At 40.3% G+C, this 20,522-nt stretch overlaps 1 protein-coding gene across 6 annotated transcripts in view; it reads right to left on the bottom strand.

The window, feature by feature from the left end:
* Positions 1 to 20,522, bottom strand: part of SDCCAG8 (SHH signaling and ciliogenesis regulator SDCCAG8) — a 226,102-nt gene that overhangs the window by 144,260 nt on the left and 61,320 nt on the right. For 5 of the 6 annotated variants that reach the window (XM_045796075.2, XM_045796092.2, XM_045796085.2 and 2 more), the window contains exons 10-12: positions 14,756 to 14,908; positions 6,132 to 6,266; positions 3,215 to 3,331 (exon numbers count right to left, since the gene is read on the bottom strand). In XM_045796075.2, coding sequence (XP_045652031.2) covers positions 3,215 to 3,331; positions 6,132 to 6,266; positions 14,756 to 14,908 — 405 coding nt within the window. The remainder of the gene's footprint in view (positions 1 to 3,214; positions 3,332 to 6,131; positions 6,267 to 14,755; positions 14,909 to 20,522) is intronic. The other variant, XM_045796100.2, reaches the window with a different exon arrangement.

Below are 20,522 nucleotides of genomic sequence, written 5' to 3' on the forward strand. Positions count from 1 at the left end.
TTGTGGGTTTCAGACGCTAAGGGGATATGATGGCTGGGGTTGCTGCGTGGGGATCACTTCCCTCACACAGCTGCTGCAGGACGAATTCCTGTTTCTTTAGAACGACACTGACGCACCTTATATAGAGTACGGTCGAAACTTATGTGTGAAATTTAGTAAGACAACAACACATAAAGAAAGTTGAAATTTTGCTAACATTTCCCCTTATTCTCTACTAAAGAAGATAAAACCATAACACTCTGACATACAAAAACACACCCGTGGGTCTGGTTTGAGTAAACCAGCTGTGAAAACAGACATCACAGAGACGGTCAGAGAGGTGTGAGGACGCTCTGGGCATTACAAGATATTAAAGCATTATTGTTCGTATTGTCAGGTGTGAGGATGACCTAGTGATCACGAGAAAAAAACCCTTCATAGACGCAGGCTGAGGGACTCGTCGGTGAAATAACATCATGTCTGAGATCTGCCTCCAAGACTTCAGCAAAAGGAGCAACAGAAGAAGGAGACAGACGAAGAGGTTGTGGAAGAGAGGACGAAGAAACAGACCGTGACAAAGACGACGAAGGAGGAGAGAAAAATGTGAGAGAGACGGAACAGGACTGGCAAAATGATAAACCTGGGTGATGGATGTGTGGGAATTCATTATAACATTGTTTTTGTATGTTTTTCAGTTCCCATAATGGACTCTGTGTGTGTGTGTGTGTGTGTGTGTGTACCTGTTGCCTACAAAAAAAATTCAAATAAAAACTAGGGCGCAGATTTTTCATTCTCCTCTCTACCAAATGTCCCTTTTTTTTTTTTTTTTTTTTTTTGGTGCGAGAAGCGTCCTCTCAGGCTGGCAGGAGCGCTCTACACTGAAGAGATACAAAGGAGTTGATGGGAAGGATAATCCGCCCATGGGTTCCTGACACAATATAAAGAAGAAAAGGAGAAAGTGGGAGGAAGAGATCTCTATTGTCACTCCGCTAACCCTTCCTTCTAATTATGCCAGAGTCAAGGCTCGGGTCACAAAGAAAATGATTTTGGTGGTCAACCATTTGCCCTGTTTTGTATACATCAAAAAAGCTCTTGTTCTGACTACATTCCAATCTCACAGTTTCCCACCTACTTTAAAAATGTATCCAGAGGCCAGATTAACAAAAATATGAACAAATGACTAGATTACAAGGAACGCTTTGTCTGTAAACTGGGAGATGGCCTTCTTGTTATGCTGAATTGCACAATGTACGACACTTTAAAAGTTAAATACACTTTCTATTATTATGAGTATTTCCGACAAATGCTCCACATGCCCAGCTTTTAAAAGTTGCATGTAAATTTCTCTCTTGAGTGCAGATGGTGGCCCAGCAGAGTGGCTCTTTGGCCTTGCAGACAGAAGGTCGGGTCATGGCTGAAAGACCAAAGAACCATTGCTGCTTTGCCTCTCCAGATCACCCATGGAATGAGACACCACCACTGTCTTTTCTGAAACTGTCTGTTCAATACAAAACGGTTACAAAGAGTACCTATGAGATTTCCTCGCATTTTGTCCAAGAGAAAATGATAACAAGCACAATCCATCACAAACACCTTGTAATCATTCCGAGGTTTTATTCCTACCCCTCTGACCTCCTCAGAAGGCACATCTTTATCTAAAAACAGCACTAGAAATCATTATGAAGACTGCTAATGTTTGACTAGTAAGCAGGAAATGTTTACAAATGAAAACGGCTCCTTTTAAAATCCTGCCACTTTGGCCTCCACATCATTGCTGGTTAATTGCAATGAGCCAGAGCTCTGACACACAGATATTACAAATACTTCTACACGTTATTCATTTACAAGTGGTATGGTAAGCTTATTATTCCGACAGTGTCTTGTCTCCCTAGAACATTATCCTGTAATTTTAAGTAACTCAGACACTCTTCTCTTTTTTTCCCATTAGTCCAAGTCGTTATGTTGGGTAACAATGCTAGTGACCATACCAGGATGATACCCTTTAAAAAAAGAAGAAGAAGTCATAATAGATCAGGAAAGGAAAGAAAAGTTCTGTCTGGTTGTGTGTGTAGTGCTAGACCTTCCGTCGCAGACGGAGCATTTTCAATTTCACTATCAGGCACGCCCCCAACTGGATGCCATAAAATAGTTTCATTATCCGTACACATTAATAATGAAAATTCTGAAAATTAAAACTCATAACACTCTGAATATTGTGGTACAAAAGCAGAATCTGGTTCTGGTTGTTCAGATGTTAATTTAGTGCCAGGGATTTAAGATATGACTTGAAAAAATTTTTCAAGTACTAAATTTCATTATCACTTTCATTTTTAATACTTTCCCCAATTGCCTTTACATTATCAGCATAGAGAGGTGACTGGGTTGAAAGGAAAAAGATGCTCAAAAGTACAATAAAAAGCTATGAACTAGAAATATATTTGAAAAAAAATTACTTTTAAGTTTACCTACTTTTAAAGTGTGGAGATTTTTTCAAAATACTGACCCTGAGAACTCATTTTAATTGAATAGATTTATCAGTCAGCTTTCATTGAATATGAAGAATGAAAGCCTTCAATGTTCTGTACTGTACCACAAAAATAGAAAATCCAAAGAGAGTCTATTAGAACTGCCTCTCTCAAAACTTTATCCACGTCGTCAGTTAAAACTGGAGTATCTACACGATGTCAACAAAGATATAAGATAAAACATCTGTTCAACTGAAATGGAAGTAAGCACAATTTCCCCCTCACATTTCTAATTTCCTTGTATCGAAGGCTTCTTGAGCAAACGTATTCATGGTTATCTTAGTTAAAACTGGTTTCGCTCTGCCAACAATCAATTTGATTGACATATTTACATATCAACTCATCTCATCTCACAAATTTTAAACTTTTTCACTTAAAATTGGATTCAAGTTGGCATCTTTCAAGAACTTTATGTACGTATATTTTAGGTTCAAACTGTGCATTAGAACATTTTTTTTTTTTTACTTTTGTAAGTAATAGATACACATATCCAAATGTATATTTATGACCTGTCAGATTGGGATTTTATATGCAGGCGGTTGTATTCTCACCATTTCATGTGAAAGGTGATAATTTTAGGCAACTATAAATGAAATTCTTTTAATAGTATAAACTGGGTTGTTCCATTAGTTAGAAGCAATATAATAGAAATAAATAACTTACGTCTTTAATTACGTCTTTAATCGTTGCAGTTACACTCGTCATCTTACCTGATCTTTAATTTCAAGATCCCTTTCAGTTTTTGTTCTGTACTGTCTGTGTTCCTTCTCTGCCTCATCCTTCTCCATTTTGGTTTTATTCAACTGATAGCGCATTTCCCCACACACCTGTTAGATTGTAAAAACTAGATCAACAGCTGCGGGAATCTACCAGGCAATGCCTGCAATTAGATCTTTTGGTGCCCCCTAGAGGTCATATAAGTAAAATACAATAGAACTTTCCTAAGAACGGCATTTTCTGTTAGAATAGTCAATGTATTCTGTTAAGATGTGAAGGCAATATCAGGTATTACTGAGTTTAACAATTTCAGATAGTGATAAAGAAATGTATAACCAAGAAATTTAAGTAATATGGCCCATGGTTTTTTGTGTAAAATAACAGTTTCAATTGCATATTATCATCCAAAATGCATTATCATCTCCATTTTATGTAGATAAAATCATTAATTAAAATATTAAGCTATGTGAATATTCATTCAAATTGTCATGGTTAAATAAATATTCTATATAATAAAGTTTTCCTTAAAGATTTGATCAGTTAGGCTTTTATTTAAGGAAATTTATAAAGGAATTTTTCTTTCTGCTAAGAGCCTATATAGTATTTAGTTGTACAGTAGAAGCCACTATTTACTGTAATCTTTGTAGGTAATGTCAATCTGAAGCACAGTGCGATGTATTTAAGTTAATAAACACTGTCTGCTGAAAGTCTGGAACCATGTATAACTATAGCATTCAACATAAAAGGAAACTATACATTTAAGTGAAATGATCTTAACATATCATTAAATAATGAATATACACAGCATCTTAAGGGTGTTGTGTATCGTCCTCTTTACAATTTTCTTTTTCAATCCAGGGCCTCTACAGACAGGTAAATATATTCGGAAAATGCAATCAGCAGATAAATCTAAACAAAGACATTAGGAACCTTTGAGGTAACTGAGAACCTGCAGAGAGCTTTAATTAATACACAAGTCTGCTAATTCAGTCTCTGATTTACAAATACAAGTTTTTAAAAATCATGTATCATCCAAAGGTTATAGTTGCTTGAAATTCTTCAATTTTGGTATTTCTCCAAACTGATGATTAGAACTTCAGAAATTAGTTTTATCATTATTGAGGTACTAGAATCTTATAAAACCTTTATCTATCTCCCATGTTCAAATAAAAAATACTTTGAAAAATAAACAAATCTGTGTCTAAAGGTTATAGTGACAAGACAGAGTAGTCAGTAAAGTTTCTCCCCAGTGGCCCTCAAAATGCTGGAAAAAGAATAAAACTACAAAAAATTTGATTTGAAATTCAAATGCCTTGAGTGTGTCAGAGCTGATCCCTCTCATTTCAAAAAAGTAGTAATTTACAAAAGTTATTAATTTTAAAGCTAAATAAAGTTTAAAATTAAGAATGACAGAAAAAAACTAGAGGTGCCCAAATTTGCTTTAGAAATTATTTTTATTCTAACCTATTTGATTTAAATACATGAATGAAATGAAAAAACCCAAACTGATGATGCCAAAAAACAATAATTACCCAGCCATGGTGTTTCAAACCCAATACCAATACAAAAGTATTGTTTATTACTATATGTCTAAGCATTAAGTTTTATTTAAAATTATTTCATCCCTTAATTTTATTTTTAAAGATCCCTCGCCTTACTACGTTCACTTTAGCATCTGCTAAGTTTATCCATAACCCTTAAGTTTATCTAAAACAAGCTGGCAAATTAAATTGAAATAGAATGCTAACTCAGGGTTGGAGCCACCACAAGGCACACTTCTAATTCCTGAGGCTTTCTGGACGGTTCTAAAGATAGAGGAGGCCTCTTTACTGTGCACGTTCCAACAGAAAGTTCTCTCCCTACAATGAACTGGACCCTCTCACCCCCAGCTTTCCCCCATTAATCTGGATTAACCACTACCAGCCCTCTATATCCATTCCCTTACTTCTACCCCTACCTCCACACAAACCCATTGATGATATTGGCAAATATAGTATTTTAAAACTCTTACATTAGCTAGCTTGAATTTTAGAAAGCACATGGAGAATTACAAAAATTCAAGGGAAAAACAAGAAAGATAGGCTTTGTTTCTCCTATGTACTAAAGGTAATTTTAATTACTAAATTATAGAGTAACAATGGCATTACAAATGTGTCAACATTTAGGAAAATATGTTGATAAGTAAAATTCAGTTGAAAAGGTATGCATTTCAAACAAAATAATCTGTGTAAATTGGCAAAAAACCAATCGATTTACTTTATTACATCATGCATGCCTACATTTAGTTTCTTAGTTTTAAAGCAACTTATTGCTGAAATCTACACGGACTTCCTAGTGTTCTGTAAATATGTACCTTACAGTAACTGGCAAAGACTATTAAACATTTTAGTTTTTGGTTCACAAATTTGTGAGGCCCATAACACAGATACTGTGATATTTTAAAGTATAAATTTAGGGACCAACAAAATAAGATGCCTAGTATTGGAACCTTGACTTTAGAGACCAGGTCTGAAAAGGAACGGGAGGTGGAGAATTTTTTATGTTAAGCACACTCTTCGTGTGGTCAATAAATCTTTTTACTATCACTGTGGAGACCAAACCCGTATGATCTCTGGCAAACATTTCTCCTAAGTTAGAAAATATTCAATGATTAAAGTCCCATGAAACTTGCTTATCGATAAGTCTGTCTCAGCCACTTAACCTTGAGTTCTTCTACGACATTATTTGTGTCTAATTCGTCTTTTGTATTTGCAGCACCCATCAGAGGGCCTGCCAATAATAAGTAAATGCTGGCTTAATGACCATTATGTGGATCTTTACCATCTTCAATAACAAAACTTTGCCATTCTAAACGGCTTTCTGGGCTTTGTACATTAGGAAAAAATTATAAACTAAAATCTCACTCTGTACCTTTGTGACATCCATTTCCTTGGAAGCAAGCTGGTTTTGAACTTCCTCGAGTTGATTACTAGCTGAAATCTTCTCTCTTGTAACCTTTTCAACCTGGGCCTCCAGTTGGGCAATATTTTGAGACAGGGAAAACATCTATAAGAGGAAATAAAAGTCCTAAACGATAACGCCATTTGAGAAAATAAACATTAAGAACATGGATGACTCAGCCATAAAAAAGGATGAGAATTTGCCATGTGCAACAACATGCATGGACCTAGAGAAATAATGCTAAGTGAAAGAAATCAGAGAAAGACAAAATACCATATGACTTCACTCATTTGCGGAATTTAAGAAACAAAAAAAAGGGAAAAAAAAGAGACAAAGACACAAAAAAACACAGACACTTAAATACAGAGAACAAACAGGTGGCTCCCAGAGGGAGGTGGGGAGGGATGGGTGAAACAGATGAAGGGGATTCAGAGTACACTTATCTTGATGAGCACTGAGCAATGCACAGAACTGCTGATTCATTATATTGTACACCTGAGACTAATATAATGCTACATAAAAAAAAATCTAGAATTAATGGGAATCGCTGCATGGCCACTGGGTTCGCTTTTAAGTCATTTCTCTGTGGATTGGGTATGTCCATTTTTCCACTTCCTCAACTCACCCATTCCCCCATGACTTAAATATGTACTTCCTTCTCATTCATTCCCTGGTCTCTACCCTCATTTTGGGAAACACATACAAGATGATAAAATCAAAGTTTGGGTTGAAACCTTAACGTGATAGATACTCATATAAGTTGTGGAAGGGACTGATAGGAACAAATTTCAGAGGTGATGTCAAGAAATCAGAGAAGTCTGGGGAACCTGGGTGACTCAGTCAGTTGGGCATCAGACTCTTGGTTTTTGGCTCAGGTCATGATCTCAGGGTCCTGAGATCGAGCCCCACGTTGGGCTCCCCGTTCAGCAGGGAGTCTGCTTGAGGTTCTCCCTCTCTCTGCCCCTCCCCCAATGCTCTCTGTCTCAAATAAATAAGTCAATCTTAAAAAAATGATTAAATATTAAAAAAAAAGAGATTAGGCAGATCTTAAACCCTTCTCCCACATGGGAGGATAAAGGACTGGATGGGATAGCTGGAGAGGCAGATGTCTTTAGAGAGAACTACTGGGGTTCTGTGGATCCTACTCCCCACCTCCCAACACCAACAGAGGAGGTTCTGTGCACTTCCCTTTGCTGTAAAACCCCACCTGCCTTCCCATTATCTAGCTACCGCCATTCCTCCTCTCAGCCATTATCCCCTGTCGTCAGGAAGGTTGCTTTGACCTCTAGCTCCCAGCACAAAACAGGAGCCCCTTCACACACTCGGGGTCGCTATTCAGCTATTGTGTCCTGGGACAGCCAGGCCTGCTGTTGGCGACTGGCACCCATTCGCACGGACTGCTGCCCACACAGCGCTGGTGGATTCATATCCTGACTCTGGCAGGCGCTGCCCCAGCCACCGCTGTAAATCTCCACCGCACGGCAACCCCCAGCGTCTGCGTACCTCCAGCCCCACACTTATCTCACCGTTTACTTGTCTGTTCCTCCTTAGACTACAAGTGCTCAAGGGCATGTTCCTCAAGAGGCACCAAATGTTTGATGATTGAACGGATCATGGGAATAAACAGCTTCTACGAGGAGCCATCCACTCTATGAATGTCAGCTTCTTACTTTTTCTTCCCAGGGTAAGAAATGCTTTCTAGATCTTAGATTTAACCTTTACAGTTTTTTATTTGCAATTACATTTTACCCTGCTCCAGGAAGTCAAAATTTCCTAGATTCTTAATTTCTTATTTGTATTGGCAGCTTTAAAGTGAAGAAGAAATGCTGCCTTCCTAGAGAGGGAAACACATAGAGATATCCATCAGTTTTTAATCTGTTACACAAGAGTGCATAACAAAATTGAAAGAGTATGTAAATCTACTGTTGTACATGGACATGGGTGTGAATTCAGTTTTACAACTGAAATCAATAACGCAAAGTTTGTGATAAAAATCAACATTGCCTTTGAATTATGTAACTAGCTCAAGTTGACACATATGAAAATAATGAGCCCTGGTAGCGATTTTCTAATTAAATGGTAGATGTATTAATTAACTTTTCTGGGGATTGTGGAGAATTGTATATTTGACTTATGGTTGTTTACATGCCCTTCTTATCATCAAAAGACCGGCTAAAAATCTAATTTGCACATCAAATTATTTTTACTAATACCAAGCTACAAACTATCCTAATGCATGTTGCGATCTGAACCCCAAATTAAAAGTCGAAAGAAGTTAAATGCAACAATAAAGAGATTAATTTATATGCTTAATTTAAAAAATTCAAGTTCATGATTATCCATTATTATGAATGTGATTACAGCTTTTCTGGAACCATACAACAGCAGAGAACTTTAATTACCAGCTACTAAAAATCATACTTATGTGAAGATAAAGCTTATGGGAAACATATTAACATTGGTGGTTTCTGAAGTAAATACGCAGACATTCACTTGCTCGTTGTAAATTCCGAGTCAGTTTCTATTATAAGCATGTAACAAATCACACTCCTTCCATCTGACTCCCTCCCTCTGCCACCCATCACTTCTCTCCTCTGCCCACTACCTGTCTGCTCCCTCCTGTCACCCACTTCCTGAGGCCTCCGCTCCTGTTGTCACACCTTCTTTTTCCCCACGCCCACCATCTGGAAGTCAACATTACACTGCAGGAGCTTCTCCATCCACATCTGTTGCGGAGACGGAAGTAACACAGACAGCTGCAACACGGCTGGATATCCAGGGCGTCGACATCAGGTAAGTCCTTTAAACTTTGACAGGGGCAAGCAAGAGACAAGGACACCCAGGCTGGGAGAGCTGGATGGAGATCTCTGGGCTAAAGCAGTCCCTAGGGTCCTGAACATGGTATAAAGCGGTATTCTTGATAGGCCAGGTGCAAGGATGAAGGATTCTAGCCATGGACGCCTATCAAGGGAACCAACTGAAAAAATGTGTAGACCATAGGGGACGCTCACTAAATATGATAAATGGCCCGTTGAACTAACAAACCCAGTGGCTCAGCGCAGCCAAGGACCATAACTGAAGACAAACAAACTCAGAGCAAGTGTGGTTCATGGGGGGATGATTCAAAATCTGTCTAGGTAGAAGACATCTGCTCTCCTGGAGCTTCCCACACACAGGAAATTTAATGAGAACAAGTCAGAAGAAAGGAAAGAAGAAAAAGAATAAAAAGAGAGGAAGAAAGTCTAAAGTCTTACAAGCTTTCCTGACTGCTCGGAAAGGGGGCGGGGGTGGGGAGCGGCGTGCTTGCTTTAGCTCAAACCACAGAGCTCTCACAACGTTAGGATGAATTATTCAGTCTCCCTCTTAGATTAACTTTGTCTGCCAGGCACTGTGATACACATTCTCTCTTTTCATCCCCTTGAAGGACAAATTATACTGAATTAATTTTCAGTTGGAAAAAAAATGAGATTCAGAAAATTAAGGAATGTGCCGAGGTTCCCTGAAGCTAATGAATAAAAAGTAAAGCTGGGCTTTACAGTCAAATCTGTCTGCTTTACTAGTACAGAGGTCCGAGAAATCTATCCCATCAGGCAGCTTCTCTTTCTCTGGTGTAAGAAAGATAACAGCCTCGAGCTAAAAGTCATTAAATGTCCACTCTAAGCCAGGTATATTAGGCCTTTTGAAACGTTCTCATTTAATCCTACCAATTCCTTGAGTAGATCAACTCCATTACTTACTCCTCTGAAATTTGGAGAGGTTCAAGGAATTGTTCAAGGTCACAGAAAGGTCAATCTGGATTCAACTCTTAATCCTTTGACTCCAAAGCCACTTGCTGCCATTTCCTGGTGACAGCGCTTGCCTGAGCATTAGGACCACTCTCAGCTCTTCACTCAGACACTTTATTTCAGGCAGGACCTTGAGATTCAATGCCAGCCAAGGCTTACCGTGGGCAAAGCACAGCTGGTCTTGGCTATGGGTCCCATTCTCTGTCACACGCACAACACGGAATTCACAAAGTTACCCCCACTCCACGCCTCACTCTTGTTGGTTATAGCCAGCATTCCTCCCCGCCATGCTCTGCATTTCTGAATCCTATCTACACTTGGAAACTCAGCTAAAACGCCACCTTCCTCACAAAAGCTGCATGATCTCTTGCAGACACACACCGTTCTGATCCTCTGAATAAACATCTTAGTCATACCTTTCCAATGGCACAGGGCCTTTTTCCTTCCCCTTATACTACATTCATTCATTCACTCAACAAATATATATGGAGCACATTTCATGGGAGTGGGATGTGCCAAGCAATGACGATGTTAACCAACCACACATTCGAGGGACTCATAGATTAGGGGAGACAAACAATTCAATAAGAATTTGCAATTAATTGAGTTATAGGAACCCATAGGAGAGGCTCTCAATTCATCTCTGGGAGTAGGTGGTAACCAGAAGAACTCTGAAGGATCAGTTAGAGAGGGCACAAGCAGAGGATTCCTCTAGGCAGCGGGCAAAGCACATGCAAAATCCTGAAATGAAAACACATATGGCAGATTGGCATGTTTGTGTGAGAGTCAGTGAGGTAGGTCAGTATGGTGGCAATGCAAGGAAGAGAAGTGGAGGGAGATGGGACTGGAGAGCCAAAGAGAGGAAAAGAAATGTAGAATTTTCATGTGATGCTAAAGGATCCTAAATTTTATCCAAGGGGTTATAGGGAGACATGAAAGGATTTTAAAGCAAGACACTGACATATTGACACGTTCATTTGAGAAAGATCTTCCTGGCTGTGGCTTAGATGAGAAGGAAGTAAGACTCGAAGCAAGGAGAGGGATTAGGGCTATAGAAATCATCCAGGGATGAGGTATGGATAGCAGTGAGGTGGACAGACAGGGCAATGGAAAATTCCAAGGTGCCTGAATCTCTAGAATTTGGTGACTTTATGATGGGTAGGGTGAGGGAGAGAAAGGACACAAAAATGCCAGCAAGATTTGGGGGCTGGGCAACCGGATGAACGCTGGCTCGCCTGGGAGAGGGGGGATGGAAGCAAAGTGGGTTCGGGAGCTCACCAGAGCGCTGGCGATTTAGGAATAGATTCCATATACGTGAAACTGGCATTAATGCCAAAAACCCCGAAATCTAAAGCTCTCTGCTAAACTCTAGAACTTTCCATCAAGCTGCTTTCTGGATGTGTTTCCTTCCTTGTCTCAAAGGTACTTTAAACTCAGAGCAAACTGAAAGGCACACATCATCATTCTCTCAAATCAAGAATATAGATCCAAAGAAATCAAGGAGAGATAATCTTTTAAAGGTAATAAGAACTAAAAAATATTCCCTAAAAATAGCACAAGGAGGGCTTCATGAACATAATGAGAGGTGGGAGAATGAAGACAACACGTACAGACAAACCTTTCAAGAAATGTGCCCATTAAGGGGAAGAGCAAGGAGGGACATGGGATTACCGAGGTGGCTTCCAACCCTGGTTGCACATCGGTATCACTTGGACAACTTTAGAAATACTGACAGCTGGATCCTACCCACAGCCATTCAGACATGTCAGTTTAAGATGCAGATTGGGCAGTAAGATTTTTGGAGCCTCTGTGGAGCCAAGACTGAGAACCACTGGATTGGAAGATTGTTTCTTTCAATCGATGAGAGAAACTTGAGCAGATTCTCCTCATAAGAGGACTCAGCAGGGGAGGCGAATAGAAATGACATCCCTGAGGGGCGCCTGGGTGGCTCAGTCAGTTGAGCACCTGACTCTTGGTTTCGGCTCAGGTCATGATCTCAGGGTCTTGGGATAGAGCCCCGCAATGGGCTCCACGCTCAGCGCAGAGTCTGCTTGTCCCTCTCGTCCCCCTCAGCCCCACCCCCCTCTCAAATAAATAAATAAAATCTTCAAATTAAAAAAAAAAAAGAAAAGAAAAAAAAGAAATGACCACCCTGAGGTGGAGGAAGAGAATGGGACCCAGAGCGAGGGCAATGAATTATCGTGAGGCTTCTCCTGTTCTGACAGGGTTGGGATGCTAGTGAAATTTTACTTGAAGTGGCACAGGTGAGGGGGAAGATAAACAATTATTTTTCAGTTTTCTTTGTTAGGTAAGTAAGGCTCTCTGCTGAGAATGAGGGGAACGATGGTATAGTAGAGAATTTGAGAAGAATAAAAGTGACTTAAAATAGTCCTTGAAAATGGGCCCAAGATGCCATCATTGCCACCTGGACTAGGATAATTACTTCCCACCTGATCTCCAGGCATTTATTCTGATTTTCCTTCCAATCTCTTGACAGATGGTACTTCTCAAATATAAATGGCATCATAACACTGCCCAATTTAAAGTCGTTCAGTGGTTTTCCATTAGTTTTTGGATAAAATTGAAAATCTTTCACATGCATTTTAAGGCCATTCATGCTTTGGTCCCTACATACTACTCCAAACTCATCTCCCACTACTGTCCCCACTTCCTGTGCTCCAGTCACCTGAGCCTTCTTTAAATTCCTAAAAAGTATGATGCTCTTTAGCTTCCGAGTCTGTGGGTTGTCGTTTCCCTGGGTTTGAAACTCTTCCCCTCAACTCTTCACCTGACTGCTCCTACGCAACCCTGTTGAGTCTCGTTTTCAAAATCTCTTTCATAGGACAGTCTTCCACAACTGCGTGGACTAGGTCAGATGTGCCTGTTACATATTCTCATGGTACCCCACACTGTACTTCCTTCCTTTATCACAGTGGTGATTACAAACTCACTTATAGAAGTCTGTGCTTACTGTCTTCCTCTCCCCTCCTTTGGAAGCAGGACTGCCCTGGTCCTGGGACACCCTCATTCCCAGGCCCTGCAGTTACTACCTGTTAAATGAGGAATGAACGGGAGAGAGGAATGCATGGCGGGACTGCGGGAAAGCAGCAGGAACACCATGGACACTAAGGCCATGAGGCACAGTGGTGCTGTCTGCAAGGCTCAGATCGCCCATCCAGGCCAGAGAAGGTAGACGATTAGGTTGATGTAGAGTAGGGTCCTGAGAGGCGCCATTTTTTCTAAAGGCTAAGACAAGGGAGTTTACAGTAAATGCCTTAGATACTCATAAGACTTAAAATCCCCTGGACAGAATTTGTGATTTTTCTCTTTATATATCCTCAGGATTATACATTGCCTTGCACATCGCAGATACTCAGTAGATATGTGCTGACTAATGTCATTATCACACACTGGAGTATTATAATAACACAATATTCAGGGTACAAGCTGCGAGTTGCTTTAAAAACAAAACAAAACATGTAACAGCTGTTTTGGTTATTTTATGGACCCCACCTTGCTCAGTTTTACTCTATTGTAGCAACTTCAAAGATTTATTTATTTATTTATTTTAGAGAGTGAGATAGTGTGTGAGCTGGGGGAGGGGGAGGGAGAGGGAGAGAGAGAATCCCAAGCAGACTCCACACTGAGCATGGAGCCTGACTCGGGGCTCCATCTCACGACCCCTAGATCATGGCCTGATTGAAACCAAGAGTCGGACACTTAACTGACTAAGCCACCCCAGCACCCCCATTGCAGAAGCAACTTCAAAGCTAGGTTTCGATTCTGTATTCTAGTTTATTACTGTTTTCCAAACACTGCCCATTTCACGTTAGCTGTTCCTTTTGCCTTTCCTTTCTTCCTTCCATGTGCTCATCTGGTTATGTTCATTATTCATTGTGCAATTTGTCAGAACCTACTTTGTACAGTGTACATAATTACTTTTTCTTGGTTACTTGGTTTCTTACATGTGTTTCATCTTCTACAAGTCTAATTTGAGAGTGGAGGATACGGTGGGGGAGTCATCTCTCCTGGATTTAGCCCAGGTTGAAATAAAATCTGGGTATCTGCAGAGCACCTGCTTTTCTCTGACAAACATGAGAGAAGGAATCAAACAGAATTGGGATTGAAGTATAATTTTACAATTTCCTATCATGGAATCGAATTGATTATTGTATTAGGAGAGGGCCAAGAATATAGCTTTTCTTAAGAAACAGGTGGAAAGGGGCACCTGGGTGGCACAGCGGTTAAGCGTCTGCCTTCGGCTCAGGGCGTGATCCTGGCGTTACGGGATCAAGCCCCACATCAGGCTCCTCCGCTATGAGCCTGCTTCTTCCTCTCCCACTCCCCCTGCTTGTGTTCCCTCTCTCGCTGGCTGTCTCTATCCTGTCGAATAAATAAATAAAATCTTTAAAAAAAAAAAAAGAAACAGGTGGAAAAATGGAAAATTGTTATGAACTCTAAATTATAAGCAAATGACTACTAACAAGGTTTTTAAAATTGAGCGTTTGTTCAAGAATGGCAGCCTACAGCATCATCAGTGACATCTCCTACACACATTTCTTTTTTCCTTTTTTTTTTTCAATATTTTTTTAATTTGACAGAGAGAGGGAAAGCAGGAGCACAAGCAGGGGGAGCAGCAGAGGGAGAGGGAGGAGCAAGCTCCCTGCTGAGCAGGAGGACCTGGATGGATCCCAGGACCCCAGGATCATGACCCAAGCCGAAGGCAGCTGCTTAACTGACCGAGCCACCCAGGCGCCCCATCTACAAACATTTGTGCCTCGGCAGGTAACAAACGGAATCCGCAAGTACCTTTGACTCCATGTCCTCCCTTTCTTTTGTTACTTCCGTTCTCATCCTCTCTTTCTCAAAGGCCCTTTTCTCTTGCTGAGACGCGAGTTCTTTTTCAAGTCGCTCTGCCTGCCTCTCCAGCTCATTCTTCAACTGCTCACACTGGATTAAAGCCTGCCAGAGTAAGACGGAGTGAAATGGGGCCTTAGAATTTGCAAAAAATAAGAGGAAAATGAGACAATGAAGCTTTAATTTTATTTAAATCATCACAACTCACTGGAAAGCCCATTAGAATAATTTTATATTTGTCAATACCAATTACAATCTAAAATACTATTCAAATGTTACATTTACTCACATATTTCAATTTTCATAATTAAGGCTGTATCAACTAAACAACTAAGAAAATTCAGGTTAATGGACCCTGATGAAGGCCACAGATGAAGTCCAAATTTTGAAAAAGGGCATCAGAAAAATCAAGTGTTCTAATATTTTTCAATTATATAGCATGTTTATACTAAATGAAATATATAAGTATCCAATTTAACTAACCTTTCATTTGCTTATTTAAAAATTAGTGAAATACTTTAAAACTTAAAATGAGATACATTTTTAACATTATCAAATAATCAAGTTTCCTTAAATATAACTAAGATGAGACTTAGTTCACTCTCCTTATAAACATAACAAAAGTAAAACTTAGGTGATAATAAAAAGTTTGGGTAAAGAAAGACTCAAAACAACATTTACTACCTAGGTTTATAACATGAGAAGAGCCACCTTTCACTGCTGGTAATTTACAAGTCCATAATTGTTCTTTAGTCTCAATTTCCCACTCTGAATTTCTAGAAGTAAAAATTTTCTAACTTCCTTTTAACTACAGCCACAGTATCTTGATGCAAAATACCCAATAATAAACTAATTTCAAAATCCCAATTAAAAAAAAAAAATCAAGAAAGGTAACGTGCTTGACACAGAAAATCTGAATCATTCTGTGGTGTCTTAGTCCGATCTCAGTGGCTCTTTCTCCCATATCCAACGTTCATTCAACCTCTATGTTTCCCTGGATTGGGAACCCAAGAAACCCAAGTCTCATAGGACCTACACTCTGTGTAAGGGTGTATCGAGTTAGATATCCGACAGTCACATTTGTTGTTAACGGTGAGGGAAGTGGCCTCCGGAAACACTAAGTTTCATGCATAGCTCTGCCTCCCTCTGGTGAAAGCTACAATAAACACAGACAATAAATAACCCGGGGCACATGAATTTGCTTCTCTTCATCTGGAAACCATTAAACCCTAAATTCTTTTCAAATTCTTCTGGAAAGTTTCTGCACTCCTAGGCATAAAATATGAGGGTAAAACACAAGTGTCTCAGATTCACTGACAAACACATCCAGTGACTGAGAAATGACTCTCCTAGGGACTTGGTCCCAAGTCTAATTCTAGTTGAGAATGTCTGTAAAATAAAATTTTCCATTAGATCTTAAAAGAAGTGAAAAAGCATAGTTTTCCTATAATTTAAGCCCATGGAGCATGATATATTATGAATGTGAGAGTTTTGTGCTTCAGAACACAGTTGCTGTTGTGAAAAATATTTTATGTGAACCTAATAAAAGTGTTCATAACTTTCACAGATCTAATACCCGTGGCATGAAAGAATAAAATGATTACGGACTATAAACCAACATTTCCAATCAGAAGCTTTTTCACTGAACAAACACTCAGGAGTCAATATTATTGAGCACGGGAACAGCGGAATGGACTGCTGAAGATCGAACAGCATGGCCTGAAGGGCAACCAGAGAATCCATTCCAGGAATTCAGTCAGCTCGGGAACACGGAACAGTAAATGATCCCGACAGGGTAAGAGGCCTAATGCCACGGTAAGATGATATAAACGAAAAGTACGAAGTACAAGGCAAGAAGTTTTCAATCACTTAAAACCATTGCCGAAGGCTTCTCCCTCTTAGGACTGGCCACCATGGAGAAGTAATGATGAGAAAGCATGGACTTTTATGTGTCTTGATTTTAATATATATGCCTGGTCCCAATGAAGAAAATATGAAGGATCAGTAACACTTGGATTTAGAGAAGCGATTTAATCTTTCTAAAGACAGCTCTCTTACCATGGACTCACATACTAGAAGGTCAACGGGAACTAAACAAATGTTTATACACTCCTTCCGTTAAAGCTTTACCTTAAAAAAAAATTCATGTATTTGAGAGAGCGCGCACGAGAGAGCACAAGCAGGGGGAGTGGCATACGGAGAGGGAGAAGCAGGCTCTCCACTTAGCAGGAAGCCCAAGGAGGACTCAGGGCTCAATCCCAGGATCCCAGGATCACGACCTGAGCAGAAGGCAGACGCCTAACCTACTGAGCCACCTAGGTGCCCCAAAGCTTTACCTTTTCATTCCAGGGCTCCCTCGCCCAGTTTCCAGAGTCCCAGCTGATCCAGTATTCCCTGATGCTGCTCGTCTATCCATTCCATAAGGGCGTAACTGAATTCTCACAAGCGACGTCAGTAAATGGTCAGTTACAGCTAACTGATGGGTCTTCAGAGGGGCCAAGATGATCTGGGGCCTGCAGCTGCCATTTCTCCCAGTGGTTCCCAAGAGGGTGGCTTCTTTCTTTTCCTGAGCACAACCCCTTTTTGGTGGAAATGGCTGTAGCTCTTGAGGAGTTGAGGGAATTACACTATTCCTGCACCCAGTCGACTCAATCCTCAAGGGACCTTTTCTCTTCTGGGAAATTTATTTGTCGTTATTCTGTGCTGGCCACATTAACACATTTTTCAAAACATAATTTGTTGGACTTGATATTCCCAGCCCTAGTTTTATTAAACCAACAAGTACGTGCTACTGTCTTAATGGGGTCAAACATTTTCTGAAACAAACTTACATCTTAGTCAACTCAATTTTTTAAAATAGGAAAACTATTTTAGGACATACGAAAATCCTTCCCAAGTGCTAGGGTTAGGTTTCTAGAAATCCTTGTGATTGAAGAATTCACAGTTCAAGAATTAAAGATCTTATGAGGAATAACAAAATTCACACTTAAAAAATTAAATTTAAAATTCATGAAAAAACTTACGAAAATTTTTTTATTTTTATGAACTATAACCCACAAAACTAAAATGATTGTCAACATGCTTTAAGCATTTAACTTACAAATAATGATAACTATTGATTTTTAAATTATAAACTCTTGCTTGCTAGAAACCAGTCAGGCCGTACCTATCTCCCATTTTCAAGGTGTTTATAATTTGTTTCTGTTTCATGGCAAAAAGTGTACATACCAAGAAGCAATGGGGCACCTGGTGGCTCAGTTGGTTAAGCGACTGGCTCAGGTCATGATCTCAAGGTCCTGAGTTCAAGCCCCGTGACAAGCTCCCTGCTGAGCGTGGAGCTTGTTTAAGATTCTCTCCCTCTTCTTCTGCCCACCCCCCACTTACACAGTCTCTCTCTCTCTCTCAAAAAAAAAAAAAAAAAAAAAAAAAAAAAGCATTATACTCTCTGCCTGGGCTTGCAATCAAATGACCAAATGTTTTGATCTTTTTACTTTCTGTTTCTAATTTTTGCCTTTTTGATTCTGCTGTAGTCTAAGAAAAAGAACAATTTAGAAAGGAAAAAAAGTTTGGGGGGCATTTATTCAACCTCCTGGGTTTTTGTTTTTTTTTAAATCTTCCCTTGGAGGGTTATCTCATAGATGCACTCATGATAAGTTTATGCCAAAGCCAACAATTTCTTTAAATAGAAGCAAGCAGGTCTGAGACCTGGTGAACCTTTTCCTGTTGTAGCTTTACCAAAGCATCCCTGCAAAACCTCTGCTTTTGCACCCTCAGAGCAGCTCGGAGACATTAAGTAGCCCGCCCAGGATCACAGACCTAAAAAGTGGCAGAGTAGAGTCTGAGCCACGGTGGTGTCACAGCTGAATCTATGCACAGCATGACAGCTTTCTCGTGTGACAGGTTAGTGCCCTATAAAATCTTCAGGTGTTTTCACTGCCACCGTCAATGTAAATACAGAACGTAAAATTAATTCCTCCTGTGCACTCACTTAGCATGCAATGTGCAAACGGGGACACTAGATGGCAACAAACGTCAAGGAACTACAAGAACAAAGTACTTTCATCAGTTCCACAATCAAGTAGTTGGTTTCAAAATTAAAACATGGATGCCATGTTTCTTTTTTACTCTCAAAAAGCAAAATTCCCGTTATGTGTTAACATACCTGAGATAAACTCTAGTAGACGTGCATTGTACTTTGTAAACTGCACAGGAATCAGTTCTTGAACGATTACTAATTCAAGGAAAAATGCTTTAGATTCGCAATACACAATAGTTTCTGTTAAACTTTTTAATGCACTAATTACAAAAATCCACATTCATAGTTAAAGCTAACAATCGACTTTGATTCAATTCAACAAACATTGGCCATGTGAGGAATACAATGATAGATGTTAGAGATGTGCCTTTTAAAGTCTTTTGGTGGTGGGGGCGCCTGGGTGCCCGAGTCAGTTAAGCGTCTGCTTTTGGCTCAGGTCACGATCCCAGGGTGCTGGAATCGAGCCCTGCATTGGGCTCCCTGCTCAGTGGAGTCTGCTTCTCCCTCTCCCCCTGCTTGTGCGCTCTCTCTCTCTGTCAAATAATAAAATTTTTTAAAAATCTTAAAAAAAAAATTAGGTCTTTTGGTGATGAGAACTATGTAAACAGCTACTAAAATGATACCAGCTCAGTTGGAACACAGAGGAGGAAGAGATTAATTGAAACAAGAAAGGGCTGGGGCAAACTTTGGGGGAAGACTGCCGCCTGGGTTGAGCCCCAAGGCTGAATAGCTGTAAGTGTATCGTGTCAGCAAATTGATGGTCACATTGAGGAAGGTCACATTCCTGACCTTGTAAGTCACATTCAGGAAACAGCACAGGTTGTATGAAAGAGGGCAGTGAAAAATAAGTCTGGAAAACTTAGGCTGGGGCCGTGCTGTGAAAGAACTGGAAGGTCATGCTTTTCTTTTACTGCAAGAGGGGAGCTACTCGAACGGGGAGAGTGACAATTGAGGCGGACTTTGGCAGCAATGGGAAAGACATGCCGGAACTGGGAAAGGCCTGAGCAAGAGCAACAGAAGTCTAGTGCAATCATCTTTGTAGACCTGAACTGGGATGGAAAGGGTGGGCATAGTGTAGGAGGGGACTCCAAAGCCCCAGAGACAGAGCGATAGCTTGGCCACTGACTGGATGTTGAGAGTGCGAGATGGGAAGGAGCCACGATATTTTAAAGGCTGCAAGCCAGGGCTGCTGCCGAGATGAGGACGCCGTTATCCGAGAAAGAGAATACAGACAATGGGAGAAGGAGGACTGCGGACAGGAAAATGGAGAGCAGCAGTCACTTGGTTGCGTAGCCTTTCAGATGCTAATGGAACGTCATACATATACAGAGGTCTAGTAGCCGCAAGAAACGTGGGTCTGGTGCTCAAGAGAGCTGTTAGAGCTAAAGGCACAAGGCAGGGTGTTCAAATGCAGGGAGTGCTTTGGACATGACAGGAGAGACAAACTCCCGGCAACGAGGACAACACGGGTGGAAGGCTGGAACTACTGATTGTGTCGAAGGCTTGTGGAAAACAAGTGAGAAGAGATGGAGAGGAGTAGATAAGAGCAATACAAAAGGGACCCACAGGAGTAAATGTCCGATAAATCAAGGGGGAAGATGACATGTTCTGATAGGACAGCCAATGGCTTCCAAGACGGCAGAGTTGGGAGTCGAACGAAGACGGAGATGAGGTCACTGGGCT

The sequence above is a fragment of the Ursus americanus genome, chromosome 2 (genome assembly GCF_024610735.1).
Source record: "Ursus americanus isolate L20-20 chromosome 2, mUrsAme1.1.p, whole genome shotgun sequence".
Taxonomy (NCBI): domain Eukaryota; kingdom Metazoa; phylum Chordata; class Mammalia; order Carnivora; family Ursidae; genus Ursus; species Ursus americanus.